Genomic DNA, 17,318 nt, shown 5'->3' with positions numbered 1-17,318 from the left:
TTAGTGAATTGCGGAAGGCTCGAGGCCTGCGCGTTACTCCCTCCCGGAATTAGGTCCAGCCCCCGCCTCAGCGCAGGGCAGGTGAGAAACGGTCGCGCAGTTTGAAATTAACGCTGACGGGAGGAGCTTAATCCGCTGCCTGGAGGTTCAGCCCCCTAGCTTAGGGAGGTGGTCCCTGCAGCTACGCCGTTAATTATCTTCTCGGTTCTCCCGCCACAAAAATCTTCCCCTTCTTCCCTCCCCAGCAGAGGACTAACTCAGCCCCTTCCGGAAACACTCAAAACGCTTTTTAGTCAGCAAATTATTGTTCACTGGTGCGCCAATCTAACGTTTGCCTTTGGGGCTGACCCTTTGGGGTCGGGAGAGGTGTTTCCAGCGAGTGACCCGAGGAAGGGCACACGTTTTTAGCTCCCAATTACCACTTCCTCAGCATTTGTAAGCTCCCAACCCCAGGGGCGAGGAAGTGGGCGCAGTCGGGTTTTGGCGCCGGCCGCTGCCGCTGGGTAGCAGAAAAGCATCGGTGGAGAAGACTCCAGTCACCGTCCTCGCCCCTCCCCGTTCCCTCCCATCAGCCGACCACTTGGTGCCACGCCGCGAACGGTAAGTGTCGCGGTCGCCGCCGCCCTTCCCCCCACTCAGGCCCCAAGTTCCCAGCGGGCGTGGCGCGCGGCCCCTCCCCCGCCAGGCGCGCGCCCGCTGCCCCGCCCCTCGCGGCTGCCCGGCGTGGGCGGTCCCCCCCTCCCCGGGCGTCCCCGTGAGCAGCTCCCCCGCCCCCTCCTCCCTGTATGTGGCTCCAGCTTAAGGCGCGCAGGGCCGGAGACGCCGCAGACTCGCGACCCGGAGCAGCTCGGAACCGGTGAAGTCGGTGGTTTTTTTTCCTCTAATTCTTTCGGTGGTGGTGCTTAAGACACCACATGCAGCCTGGGGCCCCCTATTTCCCACTTCCCGCCCCTCTCTGCCAGATCCCGCGTCGGAAGCTGCGGGGAGGAGTGGAGGGTCGAATGGAGGCACCGCGGCTGGTCGGGCGCTGGCTGGTCACCTGTAATTACTGGGTGGACAGCACTGTCCCGGAGAGGGTAGAGGGCTATGGCCACAGGAGCCTTATTTCTAAACAAAGCGCATTTTCTTCCTCCTCCCTCATCCTGGATCAAGATGAGGGGCTGCCTCCCCTCCTCCACGCGGGGTGGGTCGGAGCGTGGGGCCTCCGGGAACGGCGCTGCGTCTCCCCGCAACCATGAGGCCTGGCGGCGCGCGGCCCGCTGTGCCAGGCTGTGCGTGTGCTCCGTTACGTGGCCGGCGCGGTCCGGTGGCGCAGTGCCCTTCGGCCCCGCGCCGCGGCCTTTGTTCCTCCCCGCGAATGCGCTGACCACGAGGCCGCGGTCCTGGTGGAGGGCGGGCGCCCAGCGCTGGGGCCTCAAGACGCTAGAATTAAGCCGGGACGGGCCTGAGTGTCACGAAGTGGGACTGAAACATTTCGTGTTTACTGATTGGAAAGGTTTCTGAAAGAAGTCGGGATTATACTGGAGAATCTTTGGACGTTCAGAAGTATAGAGAAAGAATTCGTGGTAGTTTACTGTTGTGAGTTGTTTGGGTAATTGTTCCTAATTATGAACCGACAAGTTTGTCCTCTTTAAAGAAATCGAATATTTACTTTATTTTATAAATGGATTTAAATTGGAAAAACTGTCCAGCATTGCTCACTATATAAAACTGTCTCAGGTTTCAGGTTTCTAGAAATACCTTAGTAAGTAGAATCTAGTAAGAAATACCTTACTAAGGTATTTCTAGAATCACTTTGTTTAAAAACATCGATGTGCCCATTTAAGTTGGTAGTAAGTAATAGCATATGCAGGAACTCAACATCTGCTTCTCCAGATTTGTATAGACGTGTGTGAAACGTCTGCTATCTAAGTGGGGGTTGGAATCCAAACAAAACTTGTATTTAGCTACCTTTTTTATGTCTTGAAAACTTCGTTTTAACTGTCATGCATTTTTCTAGTAATAGCTCTTCAAGTCTGCAATAAAAAATGGCCTCCAATAAAACTACATTGGTAAGTTAATGAAAACCTAAAATACATAAAGACTAAACTCAAGTTTTTTTCCCCCCAAAATTATAACTTTGCATCTCTCTGGTTGAGAAATTTATGTCTGTACTTTTCCTAGGTTTCCCAGTATTCTGTGGAAAAGAATTAAGGACAAAAAACGAAAACATTACGCTGAGATACTTAACTGACTTGGCTTAACAGTGTCTTAAAAGTAATTTCAGAGGCCGGGCATGGTGGCTCACGCTTGTTAATCCTAAAGCTCTGGGAGGCTGAGATGGGTGGATTGCCTGAGCCAAAGCCAGATCTCAAGATAGTGGGCGTTTAGGTAGGCTCCTTTAGTCCCAGTTCCTCAGGGAGGCTGAGGCAAGAGAATTACTTGAGCCCAAGAGTTTGAGGCTGCTGTGAGCTATGATGCCGTGGCACTCTACCGAGGGTGACAAAATAACACTCAAAAAAAATAAACTAAGAAGCATGACACAATCTGGATTTTGCTGAGTATTTTTATCAGTAAATAAAAATACATAAGTTTATGTAACGAGAAAAGAATATGTTTCATAAAGTGGTAAGGCCTTTGTTGGTTGGCATAATATTCTTTAAAATCTGCTGAATTCTAGTGAAGTCAAGTTTTTCATTAATGCCCAGTTTAGAGAGTAGCTACTTTGTGCACACTAGACTGGAGCAAAAGTTATTGAATTTTGTAAATTGCTTTAATTACTTTGCCCTAATTTAAACTTGCTTACTTGAAAATAGAGAGAATCTTAAAGTATCAGTTATTTGTTTTTTAAGTGGCCAGTGAACAAAAACACAAATATGACTAGGAAGGAGAGAAGACTAGATCTTGAGGGACTAGTTGTTTTCTCTCCCAAAAGTTTCTTAAACCCGAAGTTTACATTCTTTTTTCTTTCTTTTTTTTTTGTAGAGACAAGAGTCTCACTTTATCGCCCTTGGTAGAGTGCTGTGGCATCACAGCTCATAGCAACCTCCAACTCCTGGGCTTAAGCGATTCTCTTGCCTCAGCCTCCAGAGTTGCTGGAACTACAGGCACCCGCTGCAACGCCTGGCTATTTTTTTGTTGCAGTTCGGCTGGGGCCAGGTTTGAACCCGCCACCCTCTGTATATGGGGCCGGTGCCTTACCAACTGAGCCACATGCGCTACCCCGAAGTTTACGTTCTTGGGCTTAATAAGTTACACGAGTATCTACAGATGTGTCAGCTTATAAGTTTAAAAAAGAACACTGGGGGTGGCTCCTGTGGCTCAAGGAATAGGGCACCCGTCCCATATGCCGGAGGTGGCGGGTTCAAACCCAGCCCTGGCCAAAAAAAAAACCACACACACACAAAAAAAAAAGAACACTGGAATATTCACATAAAAATCACAAAATTCAAAGTTAAGGTTCTTTTCAGGTGACCCGTTATGGTAGTAATTGTGAGCACATAGAGGTGTTAATACTAAGTAAAGCAAAGTATATGGTTTTGTGGTCTGTGTGTTCTCTCTTCTAGTTGCGTACTAAAAAAGGGCAAGTTGGAGATTTTTAATTTGAGCTGTCATTAGATTTACATTAGGTCAAATACCCAGGAAAACAATTGCGATATGAAATGTAAAGCCTGTGTGGTGAGTCTGTGGTACAGACCATTCCCGTATGCCATATATGTATAAGTGAAAGCCATCCATGAGAAAAGCACAAAGCATCTTCTGTGTCTCAGAATGGAACTGACCTTCGAATTCCATAAACATGAATCCAAAATGTAGGTGACTGACTTTACTATTACCTGTATCCTACTTTACATATTAGATGGGAAAGGAATTGGCTGTCCATGAGCCTTGGCAGATAAGCAAAAAGCAAACATACTCCTGTTTGTTTTATTTATTTTTTTGAAACAGAGTTTTACTTTGTCTTTTTCACTAGAGTGCTGTGGCATCATAGCTCACAGCAACCTCAAACTTGCCTCAGCCTCCCAAGTAGCTGGGACTATAGGCACCTGCCACAACATCCGGCTACTTCTACAGACAGGGTCTTGCTCTTGGCTCAGGCTGGTCTCTAACCTGTGAACTCAGGCAGTCCACCGTCTTGGCCTCCCAGAGTGCTAGGATTACAAAGGTGTGAGCCACGGTGCCTAATCGAGTCTCACTCAGTTTCCCTGGGGTTGAGGTGTCATGGCTCACAGCAACCTCAAACTCTTTGGCTCAAGAGATTCATCCTTTTGCCTCAGCCTCCCAAGCAGCTGGGACTGCAGGCACCCACCACAATCCCTGGCTAGTTTTTCTATTTGTAGAAATGGGGTCTCCCTTTCCTCAGGCTCGTCTCAAACAGTGCTCAGGCAGTGCACCTGCCTGGGCTTTGCAGCTTGCTGGGATTACAGGTGTGAGCCACTGCTCCAGGCCGGATAAAATTTAAACAGACTTTTGCAGGCAGTTTGATAGGCTTTGATGTTTGTTTATTGCTGTCTATTTTCTTGTATTGAAAAAGATAACAGATTGACCACTTCAGAAGTTTTAACATACATCCTTTTCATTTTTGACGTCCTTGTTATTTTTGTTAGCTTCCTGCCTCTGTGAACAGTAAGCTGTTTTGGATTTTAGTTAGGATTCAGATCTAATAAATTTTATCTGTTTCAATGTCTCTTTGTTCCTCCCACTACCGTTCTTAGTGTCAAGAGGCAAAAATCTATTTGACTAGGCCTACTACTCAAGTATCTTGACTTAGGAGAATAGTAAGGCCTGACTTGGAAATTGTATCCAACAAAATTAGGTATTCGCTGCATTTTTTTCAGTTCCACAAGATTTTTTCTTTTCTCCTGTGTGTGTTTACCCCTGTATGTTTTCCTAGACTGAAGTATCTTTTTGCAGTCTTGAGTCATTGCTGTTTCTTTATCTGCTTACATGATTGTGGTGTAGTTTTAGTGACTGGGATGTTTTTTCTTTTTTATAAACCACTTGTTTTGGGCCAGGCAAGGTGGCTCATGCCTGTAATCCTAGCACTCTGGGAAGCCTAGGTGGGTGGATTATTTGAGCTCACAGGTTCGAGACCAGCCTGAGCAGAAAGCAAGACCCTGTCTCTAGTAATTTAGAAAAACTGAGGCAAGAGGATCACTTGAGCCCAAGAGTTCGAGGTTGCTGTGAGTTATGTTGCCACGGCACTCTACACAGGGTTACAGCTTGAGACTGTCTCCTCCTTCCCCCAAAAGTAAATAAACCACTTGTTTTGAGATAAAAGTATTTTAAAATGCTTGTTGCATTAGGGATTTCCCCCCCCCTTAATGTCTTCTAATTAGCCATTTAAGGTTTTTTTTAATTTGCCATTTTCAATCCTACTGGAATGAATCTGTTTAAGTATTGGACATAGTTGGTTGTGTTTATCTCTTCATAAATAGTGTTATACTGCAAAAGAGCAAATATCTGTTTAAAGCGAATTTTTTTGCTACCAGCTTAGACTCCTTGAGAAAGCAGAAAAGGGATTTTATTTTTTTCCACATTAGAGAATTAAAATGCATCTGTCATTTTGGCCTCTTTAAATGATAGCATTATAGGTTTATTTGGAATAGTCATTAGTTACAGAGGTTATGGAAAAATAATATTTTGCCTTATTGCTCACTGGGTAGGGTGCCGGCCCCATATGCCGAAGGTGATGGGTTCAAACCCTGCCCCGGCCAAACCGCAACAACAACAACAAAAAATAGCTGGGCGTTGTGGCGGGCACCTGTAGTCCCAGCTACTTGGGAGGCTGAGGCAAGAGAATCACCTAAACTCAGGAGTTGGAGGTTGCTGTGAGCTGTGATGCCAAAGCACTCTACCGAGGGTGACAAAGTGAGACTCTGTCTCTACAAAAAAATAATAATAATAATATTTTCCTACAGTTGATATCAGAATTCCAAACCGTGTTTTCATTCTGTGATTACCTTTTTTCTGTATCATTCAGTCTTCTAACATTAATATTTGAGAAGGAAAAAAAGGTCTTACTGTCTTGGGGCTACAATTTTATTTTATTTATTTATTTTTTTATTTTTGTAGAGACAGAGTCTTACTTTGTTGCCCTCGGTAGATCTACGTGCTGTGGCGTCACACAGCTCACAGCAACCTCCCCCTCCTGCCTGGGCTTAGGCAATTCTCTTGCCTCAGCCTCCCAAGTAGCTGAGACTACAGGCACCCACCACAACGCCTGGCTATTTTTTTTTTATTGCAGTTTGGTTGGGGCCAGGCTTGAACCCACAACCCTCAGTATATGGGGCTGGCGCCCTACTCACTGAGCCACAATTTTAACAAGTCTGTAAATACTACTTAGTCTCTCCTATGTATCTTCTTAATACTGTGTACGTATTTGGTTGTTTCTGTGTTGTGGTTGAAATGAGTAAATACTATATTTGGTCTCATATGCTACCGAGAGATAAGACTGAGTAACTTATTTTCCATTTAGTGTTTTTGATTATATCATTTTGCAGAAGGGTGGTGGACCTTACGTATGAGCTAAATCAACAGAATAAAGAATTATTTTATTGTCTGTTGATTTTTTATCTTGTCAAAAGATGTTTACCCTAGGATATAAAATCAAAAATTTGTTTTAAATACAACAATATGAGCAATTTGGCCTTTAAAATGTACACAAAATTTGGGGCGGCGCCTGTGGCTCAGTCGGTAGGGCGCCGGCCCCATATACCAAGGGTGACGGGTTCAAACCTGGCCCTGGCCAAACTGCAACCAAAAAATAGCCAGGCATTGTGGTGGGCGCCTGTAGTCCCAGCTACTTGGGAGGCTGAGGCAAGAGAATCGCTTAAGCCCAGGAGTTGGAGGTTGCTGTGAGCTGTGTGAGGCCACGGCACTCTACCAAGGGCCATAAAGTGAGACTCTGTCTCTACAAAAAAAAAAAAAAAAAATGTACACAAAATTCAAGAGGAATGTATTTCTTAACTTCTTTTTGTTTTGTTTTGTTATAGCAAAAAATGGGAAAGAAGCAGAATGGAAAGAGTAAAAAGGTTGAAGAGGCAGAGCCTGAAGAATTTGTGGTGGAAAAAGTTCTGGATCGACGAGTAGTAAATGGGAAGGTGGAGTATTTCCTGAAGTGGAAGGGATTTACAGAGTAAGATACCTCAGTGGTTATCATATGTTAAACTGCAGTTAGATGGCTTAAAATTTGTTTTTACCTTGCTCCTTTTTCTAGAAATCTCTTTAAATGTAAAGACATTTTTAATTTTAAGGTATTTTATTTGAAGTCTATTTAAAAAGAGCCAAGTCCTGGTGTGGTGGCTCACACCTTTAATCCCAGCACTCTAGAAGGCCGAGGCGGGGATTGTCTGAGCTCACAGGTTCAAGACCAGCCTGAGCCAGAGCAAGACCCCGTCTCTAAAAATAGCTGGGCATTGTGGTGGGCGCGCCTGTAGTCCCAGCTGCTTGGGAGGCTGGGACAAAAGAATTGCGTGAGCCCAAGAGTTTCTACGTTGCTGTGAGCTATGATGTAAGGACACTCTACCTAGGGCAACAAAGTGAGACTCTGTCTAAATCAGGGGTCCTCAAACTTTAAATGGGGCCAATTCACTGTCCCTCAGACCGTTGGAGAGCCAGACTACAGTTTAAGAAAAAACAATGAACATGCTGCACATATCTTATTTTGAAGTAAAAAAACAAAACGGGAACAAATACAATCACACCACCTCATGTGGCCCGAGGGCCGCAGTTTGAGGACCCTTGGAAATAAATATAGAGCCAAGTCCTTTGCCTACAGTTGAAACGAAGCAATTTAAAGACCAATTTATTGCCCTGGAAAGTCAAATTCGTTAAATTGTGTTTGTAATTTACTATATAATTCGTTTTAATGTAGTTACATACTGTACCAGTTGGAATATCTAATCTACATCATTTCACTCTATACAGAAGGCACTAGAAAACACTGAAGCTATATAATATAGAGTTGTCGGTCTTAAATAGAAGTACTCATCATAATCTAGGTCTCATATTAAATTTATCATGTCCTTGGCAATTCAGTATTCCTCCGTCTATTTACAATTAGTGTTCGTGTTAACTCAGTTTGTCTTTAAATAGTTACAGAAGGGATATGTCATTTGTTAATGCTTTTGTGAAGTGAGTTAAACGAGCTTTCTGTATTTTAATGCTTTAGTGTTTCAGTTTTATAAGTGAAGATTTTAAAAACCAATGGGAAAAAGTGGGGGGATTTTTGTATGTCTGGGTCATTCAGGAAGTGCTTCTGAATTAAGATGAATGTAGACCAAAAAAATGTAAAAAATGAATTTATCATGTCCTAATCACTATAAGAAGTAGAACCTAGTAATTTTTGAAGCTCATTAGTCCTTTGTGTTCCTTTTTATGAATTGATTTCTTAAGTCTTCATGTTAGCTGTCTTAAAATAACTGAAACATAGAGGAATTATATGCTTTTTAAAGCTTGGCGTTTATTGTGCTAATCTACTTTGAGTCTTCTACCTGACAACACAAAAACAGGGAGCAAAGCTCCCTAGGCAGTGACAATTAAAAATGGATAGAGGATGTACATTTCTGTTTTGTCTTTCAGTATTGGTAGTTAAATGTATATCATAAGTCAATTTATTTTTTTATTTTATTTATTTTTTGTTTTTGAGACAGTCTTAATGTGTAACCCTCAGGAAAGTGCCGTGGTGACACAGCTCACAGCAACCTCAACCTCATGGGCTTAAGCAGTACTCTACCTCAGCCTCCCAAGTAGCTGGGACTATAAGTGTCTGCCACAGTGCCCGGCTATATTTTTTTGTTGTTGTTGTAGTTGTTACTGTTGTTTAGTAGACCCCGGCCAGGTTCGAACCCGCCAAACCATAAGTCAATAATTTACCACTGAAAAAATTTCCTGCAGATAGCAAAGCCAAGCAAAATAAGTCTATGAATTGTTTTAAAATTAGATTTAACCAGTTTGTCAGAGTTGATTACCTTCAAATGGTTAACTTTTTTTATTTGAGACAGAGTCTCACTTTGTTGCCCTCGGTAGAATGCTGTGGCGTCACAGCTTACAGCAACCTCCAACTCTTGGGCTTAGATGATTCTCTTGCCTCAGCCTTCCAAGTAGCTGGGACTACAGGCGCCTGCCACAACGCCCAGCTATTTTTTGTTGCAGTTTGGCTGGGGCTGGGTTTGAAGCCGCCACCCTTGGTACATGGGGCTGGCGCCCTACTCACTGAGCCACAGGTGCCGCCCAGTTAACTATTTTTTTAAGCCCATGAGACATTAAAAGCTATTAGTCTTTTATGTTCTACCCATCAACACATTTGGAAATGGACTCCTCATCTCTGAAAACTTAAGGCCACTAGGATGATTGAGAACTTCCTGGTGTAGTGTAATATATTAGGTGATGTAGAAAGCTATAAGGAATATAATACCACAGAATAGAGACTCTTGCCTCCACCCTCTACCAATTTAGGTTTCCCAGTTTTGGAGTCTCAGGCTATCAGCAGACCAACTTGATAAGTGCCAGCGTTAACACCTTTCCCAGTATCCCCTAGATGATTAACTTTAGTTGTATAAAATCTTTTTGGACCAGAACACAAAAAGTTAAGGCAGTTGCTGTGTAGGATGGTCTGTCTTTCATATGTGTTAATTGATACTCATTTTCTTTGCAGCCCTTCTGAAAAATATATGGAAATGGTCATCTCAGCCTCATGTCAGGGATCAGAAATCTTTTTTTTCCCTGAAGTGTTACATAGTAACTATTCTAGGCTTTGTGGGCCATAGGTCTCTGCCTCTATACCATCTCTGTGGATGTAGTGCAAAAGCAGATATGTTAAATAAATGAGCCTGAATGTGTTCAGTAACACTTGATTTGGGGCCCCTGAAATTCAAATTTATTTAATTTTCATTTTGAAATATTTTTTGAATCATTTAAAAATGTAAGAAAACATTTTTAGTTTGCAGACTGTAAAAATGCTGGATTTGGCTTCTGGTTTACAATCCTTGCTCTATGTCATCTCCCAGTGTGAGTACCCAGCAAAAATTGAAATCATCTAACATTTGAGAATGCCTTACGATCATTGTTTTAAAACAGTATTGGATTTCCAACCCTAGGATACATCACTTTAGGGTGAGAATTGGGCTTCTGCATTTTTTAAAAACTCTTTGAGAAAAATTATGAAGTAGTTGTGTGCAGGACTTGGGGAAATATATTATCTTCAATTACATTGTTACATAAGGCTTCTTAAATTTGGAGGTAAAAATCGATTGCCCACTTGGGGCTGTGAGAGACACGAATGAAATCTAGGCAGATTCTCAAAACATGGAGGAAATGGAAGAAACGATTAGTATCTGCAGTATAGAGAACTTTTTTTCAAGTATCTGTTAAATGGATGCAGATGATGGTGATGAACCATATTTAATTGAATTGACTTTTTCTTTCTCTGAATACAGTGCTGATAATACTTGGGAACCTGAAGAAAATTTAGATTGTCCAGAGTTAATTGAAGCATTTCTTAATTCTCAAAAAGCTGGTAAAGAAAAGGATGGTACAAAAAGAAAATCTTTATCTGACAGTGAATCAGATGATAGCAAATCAAAGAAGAAAAGAGATGCTGTAAGTATAAACATGGCTCGCCAGACTATCATTTTATAAAAGGTTGATGGATAATGGGTAGGACAAAAAGGAAATGCATGGTTTAGCCTATACTATGTGACTGTACAGTAACTGTTTGTGCCACTTAAAATGTGGTAGTGTTGCAGGCCACGGTGGCTCATGCCTATAATCCTACCACTCTTGGAGGCCAAGGCAGGTGGATTGCCTGAGCTCACAGGTTTGAGACCAGCCTGAGTAAGTGCGAGCCCTGTGTCTAAAACATCGCTGGGCATTGTGGCAGCCACCTGTAGTCCCAGCTACTCCAGAGGCTGAGACAAGAGAATCACTTGAGCCAACAGTTTGAGGTTGCTGTGAGCTGTGATGCTACAGCACTCTATTGAGGGCGAAAAAGTGAGGCTCCATCTCAAGATATAAATAAAATGTGCTAGTATTGTTTTTAATAATTTCATGGATTTAATCCCTAATCAAACCAATCACTTGTGAGCCAAGGCTAGAAATCTTAATCAGAAACAATATTAAGATTAGAACATTCGGGCGGCGCCTGTGGCTCAGTGAGCAGGGTGCTGGCCCCATATACCGAGGGTGGCGGGTTCAAACCCAGCCCTGGCCAAACTGCAACAAAAAAAATAGCCGGGCGTTGTGGTGGGCGCCTGTAGTCCCAGCCACTCGGGAGGCTGAGGCAGGAGAATCGCCTAAGCCCAGGAGTTGGAGGTTGCTGTGAGCTGTGTGATGCCACGGCACTCTACCAAGGGCAATAAAGTGAAACTCTGTCTCTACAAAAAAAAAAAAAGATTAGAACATTCAAACACTTTATCTTGGGTGGTGGAGGCAGTCTCACTCTTTTTCCCTGGGTAGAGTGCCATGGCATCTTAACAGCAGTCTCAAACTTGGGCTCAGATGATTCTCTGATCCTCTTGCCTCAGCCTCCCAAACAGCTGATACTTCAGGTGCCCGCCATGATGCCCAGCTAGGGTTTTTTTGTTTGGTGAACTCATGAGCTCAGGCAGTCCACCCACCTCGTTCTCCCATAGTGCTAGGATTACGGACTTAAGCCACCTTGCCCATCTTAACTATGTTTCTTAGTAAAATAATGGATCATAGCAACAATCTATCCCAAAACTTCTGTTGTGGCCTACATAGTAGTGAAAGCAATCCAAATGGCGTGTCTGATTATAGTCCATTAATGACATTTACCACCAGAAAGTACTTTTGCTTGTGATATTTGTATTGTCAAACAATACTTTGAAGTTTATAATCCTTGATAATAAAAATTGCTTTCTTTTTTTTTTTTGTTAGAATCCCAACCTTAACAGAGTGCTGTAGCATCATAGCTCACAGCATCCCAAAACTCTTGGGCTCAGGTAATACTCTTCCCTCAGCCTCCGAAGAGATAGGGTCTCGCTCTTGCTGAGCCTGATCTTGAACTCCTGAGCCCAAACATTCCACCCGCCTTGCCCTCCAAGAGTGCTAGGATTATAGGCATGAGCCACCCCATCTAGCCTGAGACAGTTCCTAAGCTTTGATCTCAGGGACCCTTTACACTCCAGAAAATTTTCGAGGACCCCCAAGAGCCTATGGGTTATAACTATTAATACTTATTTATATTTATAAACAAATTTCAGACCAGGTACAGTGGCTCATACCTGTAATCTCAACACTTTGGGCAACCAACATTAGGTGGATTACTTGAGGCCAGGAGTTTGAGACCTGCCTGAACAATATACCAAGACCCTCATTTCTACACAAAATTTAAAAATTAGCCAGGTGTGGCCAATGCAGTGGCTCATACCTGTAATCCTAGCACTTCGGGAGGCTGGGGCAGGTGGACTGCCTGAGCTCAACAGGTTTGAGAACAGCCTAAGACAGAGCAAGACCCCATCTCTAGAAATAGCCAAGTGTTGTGGCAGGTGCCGGTAGTCCCAGCTACTCGGGAGGCTGAGACAAGAGAACCTGAGCCCAAGAGTTTGAGGTTGCTGTGAGCTATGACACCATGGCATTCTACTGAGGGCAAAAAAGTGAGACTCTGTCTCAAAAAAATTAACCAGGTGTAATGGCATATGCTATTAGCTGTTTGGAAGTCTGAGGCAGGAATATTACTTGGGTTTGAGGTTGCAGCAAGCTGTGATATTTGTATATTCAGTAAGAATGATAGGCTTGGCAACCATACACAGTGGTTACAGCGCCAGCCACGTAACACCAAGGCTGGCTGGTTCAAACTCAGCCCAAGCCAACTAAAACAACGAAAACTGCAATAAAAAAATAACTGGAGCTGGGCGTTGCGGTGGGTACCTGTAGTCCGGGCTATTTGGGAGGCTGAGGGAAGAGAATCACTTAAACCCCAAGAGTTGGCGACAAAGTGAGGCTCTGTCTCAAAAAAAATAATAAAAACTTGCTGCACATTAAATACCTTTTGTGAAAATAACTTTTCCAAAACAAAAAATTGAGAAGAGTGGGAATTTACATTTTCACAAACCTTTTCAATGCCTGGTTAAACAGAAGAACAGCTCTACTTACATGTTTAATTCTTGTGGTATGTTGTTCTGGTGGAGATTTATGAAGACAGTTCAAAGTCACAGGTACACAAGAGGAGGGACCCATACGGAACTCCCCCAAAAGACCTCAGGGACCGGGCGGCACCTGTGGCTCAGTGAGTAGGGCACCGGCCCCATATACCAAGGGTGGTGGGTTCAAACCCAGCCCCGGCCAAACTACAACAAAAAAAATAGCCGGGTGTTGTGGCGGGTGCCTGTAGTCCCAGCTGCTCGGGAGGCTGAGGCAAGAGAATCACGTAAGCCCAAGAGCTGGAGTTTGCTGTGAGCTGTGTAACACCACAGCACTCTACCGAGGGCAGTAAAGTGAGACTGTCTCTACAGAAAAAAAAAAGACCTCAGGGACCCCCAGGGGTTCCTGACTTGACTTTGAGAACCATTGGTTTATACTGAGTACTTTTCTTTCTTTTTTTTTTTTTTTTTTGCAGATTTTGGCTGGGGCCAGGTTTGAACCTGCTACCTCTGGTATATGGGGCCAGCACCCTACTCCTTTGAGCCACAGGCACCACCCTATACTAAGTACCTTCTAAGGTTTCCTGTAATTCAGATCAGTTGCAATACTGGTTAATCTGAGTTTTATTTATTTATTTATTTTTAATAACAAAATCAGAACTTTTTTTTTTTTTTTGAGGCAGAACCTCAAGCTATAGCCCTGGGTAGAGTACTGTGGCATCGCAGCTCACAGCAACCTCAAACTCCTCCTCTTAAGCAATTCTCTTGCCTCAGCCTCCCAACTAGCTGGAACTACAGGCACCTGCCACAACACCCAGCTATTTTTTTGGTTATAGTTGTCAGTGTTTGTCAGACCCGGGCTGGATTCGAACCCACCAGCTTTGGTGTATGTGGCTGGAGCCTTAGCCGCTTTAGCTACAGGCTCCACCCAAAATCGAAAATATTTTATTAGAGTTTTTTACATTATTATTCACTTTTCAAAGGTTTCTTAATTCTTTCATAAGCTTTAAATACCACTTAATTTTGGTAGCAGTTCTTATATTCAGTTGACTTCTGTAGTGTTAACTTTTTTTTAATCATAAACACAGATCGTGTATATGTTAATGCATTTATGGGGTACAATTAATCTGAATTTTAAAGTTTTTTTACTGTTTGTTTATACCTTTAAAATAGTGGGATAATTTAGACTAATTATTAGAATTGATTTGAAATACTAACTTTCAAGAGTTTATTTCTGGTAACAACAGGTAGTAATTATAAAGGGATTCATTTTTTCCTCACAGTTCTGCCCTTACTGTCTTTAGATGCAGAAAGTTATTGTGTATTTTCTTGACTTGTGATTCAAAATATTTCTAAGTATTGTTCATTGGACATCAGACATCCATATTTGTTAAATTTTTCTGCTTTTAAATTAATACACTTCAGGTGGCACCTATGGCTCAGTGGGTAGGGTGCCGGCCCCACTGGCAGGCCCCTATAGTCCCAGCTGCTCAGGAGACTGAGACAAAAGAATCGGGTAGGCCCAGGAGTTGGAGGTTGCTGTGAGCTGTGTGATGCCACGGTACTCTACCGAGGGCAATAAAGTAAGACTCTGTCTCTACCAAAAAAAAAATTAATTAATTAATTAATACACATTTCAGACAGGGGAGGTGGCTCACTGTGCTGTAATATGGCACTCTGGGAGGCTGAAGCAGGTGGATTGCTTGAGCTCAGGCGTTCCAGACCAGCCTGAGCAAGAGTGATACCCCATGTCTAAAAATAGCCAGGAGTTGTGGCAGGCGCCTGTAGTCCCAGCTACTCTGAAGGCTGAGGCAAGAGAATCAAAAGAGCCCAAGAGTTTGAGGTTGCTGTGAACTATGATATGATGGCGCTCGACCCCAGAGTGATTAAGTGAGACTCTGTCTCAGAAAATAATAATAAAATTGAATTAATACACTTTTCTTTTTCTTTTGTTTTGTTTCCCCCACACCCAAAGAGTCTCATTTTGTCACCCTGGGCAATCCTCCTGACTCAGCCTTTCAAGTAGCTGGGACTACAGGCATGTGCCACTCTCCTGGTTAGTTTTTTTTTTTTTCTATTTTTAGTAAAGGCAGGGTCTCTTGCACAGGCTGGATTTGAACTCCTGAGCTCAAGTATGATCCACCTCCCTTGGCCTCCCAGAGTGCTAGGCATGAGCTACCACTTGGGACCAATTACTATGCTTTTTAATAGTAACAAATGTGGGCTGTTGCTTTAGTCATTTGTTTTGCTTTTGGGAACCATATATTGATGTAAGACAGAGTCTATATTACGCAGACTAGAGTGGTGTGACATCAGCCTTGCTCACAGCAACCTCAAACTCTTAAGTTCAAGTGATCCTCCTGCTTTAGTGTCCAAGTAGTACTATAGGCATGTTTTTCTATTTTTAGTAGAGATGGGGTTTCACTCTTGCTCAGGCTGAAAGGGATGCTGCTGCCTCAGCCTCCCAGTTGTGGGAATACAGGTGTGAGCCACTGCACTTGGCTGGAAGCTTTTTATTCAAAAGCTATATATCATGAAATCAAATTAGAAGTTATGTTCTTAGTTTGTTGTATGAAAACATGTAAGTAACCAATCAACCTCTTCTAAATAGGCTGACAAACCAAGAGGCTTTGCCAGAGGTCTTGATCCTGAAAGAATAATTGGTGCCACAGACAGCAGTGGAGAATTAATGTTTCTTATGAAGTGGTAAGTATGCTCAGCTCGGCACCCGTAGCACAGTGATTACAGCGGCCAGCCACATAATCGAGGGTGGCAGGTTCAAACCTGGCCCAGACCAACTAAACAACTGCAACAACAACAAAAAATAGCCAGGTGTTGTGGCGGGCACCTGTAGTCCCAGCTATTTGGAAGGCCGAGGCAAGAGAATCACTTAAGCCCAAGAGTTAGAGTTTACTGTGAGCTGTGATGGCATGGCACTCTGCCTAGGGTGACAGCTTGAGACTCTTGTCTCAAAAAGAAAAAAAAAGGATGTAGGTGTTACATTTTAAAGTAAGAATAGACATTTTTATAAATTTAGGAAAGGTTTTATAAATAGTTTTCATCAACTAGAGAGTAATCTGCTAAAAAGATGATCCTGGTTACTTTTGATAATGACTCAAGCCTCAGCAAATTATAGCCTGTTTTGGAAAACTTAAGTTTATTGGAACATAACCACAATTAACATTTAACTACTCCCCCGGCCCTCACTCGAAGCACTTAAATACCTTTTGATTGCATTATTATTTCTTTCTTTCTTTCTTTTTTTTTTTTTTTTTTTTTTTTTTTTTGACAGAGTCTCACTTTATTGCCCTCAGTAGAGTGCTATGGCGTCACACAGCTCACAGCAACCTCCAGCTTCTGGGTATAGGTGATTCTCTTGCCTCAGCCTCCCAAGTAGCTGAGACTACAGGCGCCCACCACAACGCCCGGCTATTTTATGTTGCAGTTTGGCCAGGACTGGGTTTGAACCCACCACCCTCGGTATATGGAGCCAGCACCCTACTCACTGAGCCACAGGCGCCACCCGCATTATTATTTCTTAAATGAACAGTTGAGGGTTGACATAAACATTTAGATTTTTAACTGGATTTTTTTTTTCCTCACAATAGGAAAGATTCAGATGAGGCAGATTTGGTGCTGGCAAAAGAAGCAAACATGAAGTGCCCTCAAATTGTTATTGCTTTTTATGAAGAGAGACTAACTTGGCATTCTTGTCCAGAAGATGAAGCTCAATAATTGTTTGCATTGCTTTTTATATATATTTATATATATAAAAAAATCTGGGTCTTGAGAGTGTGAAGAAATAACTACATTCTAACAAATCAAGTTTGATATGTTCATTTTGAAAGTAGTACTGGGAGAGTCATTGGGGCTTGCATCAATAGCACTGGTTACTTTGAACAAATAAAAGCTTTCTCTAGTTGCTTCCTTTATCAGAAAAAAAAAAAAAACACTTGACACCATGGTATATTATTTCTTCTGCATTAGAAAACAGCTTTTCTAAATACTAAGGGAAATTTCCATAGCCATTATTCAGTAAGAACTTGTGTTTAACTCTTTGCCTAAGGGCCATTCTGGGTTTTTTTTTTTTTTTTAATTTGTTTATGTGTATACGCGACATTCATATGTAAATGATTTTCTTTGTTTTTAAACATTCACCAAAACAAAAATCACAGGTAAGCCCAGGTGTCTGCAATACCATCATTCTGAGTGATGTAATAATAGAAAATTTTCCTG

At 42.6% G+C, this 17,318-nt stretch overlaps 1 protein-coding gene across 8 annotated transcripts; it reads left to right on the top strand.

Annotated features, from left to right (window-relative positions):
* Nucleotides 1–30: 30 nt before the first annotated feature.
* CBX3 (chromobox 3) lies at nucleotides 31–16,899 on the top strand. 8 transcript variants are annotated; one of them, XM_053553776.1, is made up of 6 exons: nucleotides 31–600; nucleotides 2,000–2,051; nucleotides 6,975–7,117; nucleotides 10,419–10,581; nucleotides 15,694–15,788; nucleotides 16,691–16,899. In XM_053553776.1, the coding sequence occupies exons 2-6, from the start codon at nucleotides 2,028–2,030 to the stop codon at nucleotides 16,815–16,817; spliced, it is 552 nt and encodes a 183-aa protein (XP_053409751.1). In that variant the 5' UTR covers nucleotides 31–600; nucleotides 2,000–2,027; the 3' UTR covers nucleotides 16,818–16,899. The 8 variants fall into 8 exon arrangements, with proteins under 8 accessions (XP_053409751.1, XP_053409754.1, XP_053409749.1 ...); XM_053553774.1 differs by lacking the exon at nucleotides 31–600 and adding an exon at nucleotides 728–861; XM_053553778.1 differs by lacking the exon at nucleotides 31–600 and adding an exon at nucleotides 752–856.
* The last annotated feature ends 419 nt before the right edge of the window (nucleotides 16,900–17,318 follow it).

Source organism: Nycticebus coucang, chromosome 11 (genome assembly GCF_027406575.1).
Source record: "Nycticebus coucang isolate mNycCou1 chromosome 11, mNycCou1.pri, whole genome shotgun sequence".
NCBI classification, from domain to species: Eukaryota; Metazoa; Chordata; class Mammalia; order Primates; family Lorisidae; genus Nycticebus; species Nycticebus coucang.
This window is presented reverse-complemented; position numbering and strand designations above follow the sequence as displayed.

Bases quoted from the DNA above. Each gene is read 5' to 3' on its own strand.
- CBX3 (XM_053553776.1), top strand. From the start codon at position 2,028: ATGGCCTCCAATAAAACTACATTG. The intron at 2,052-6,974 runs GTAAGTTAATGA...GTTTTGTTATAG, and splicing joins CCTCCAATAAAACTACATTG to CAAAAAATGGGAAAGAAGCA. The intron at 15,789-16,690 runs GTAAGTATGCTC...TCCTCACAATAG, and splicing joins TTAATGTTTCTTATGAAGTG to GAAAGATTCAGATGAGGCAG.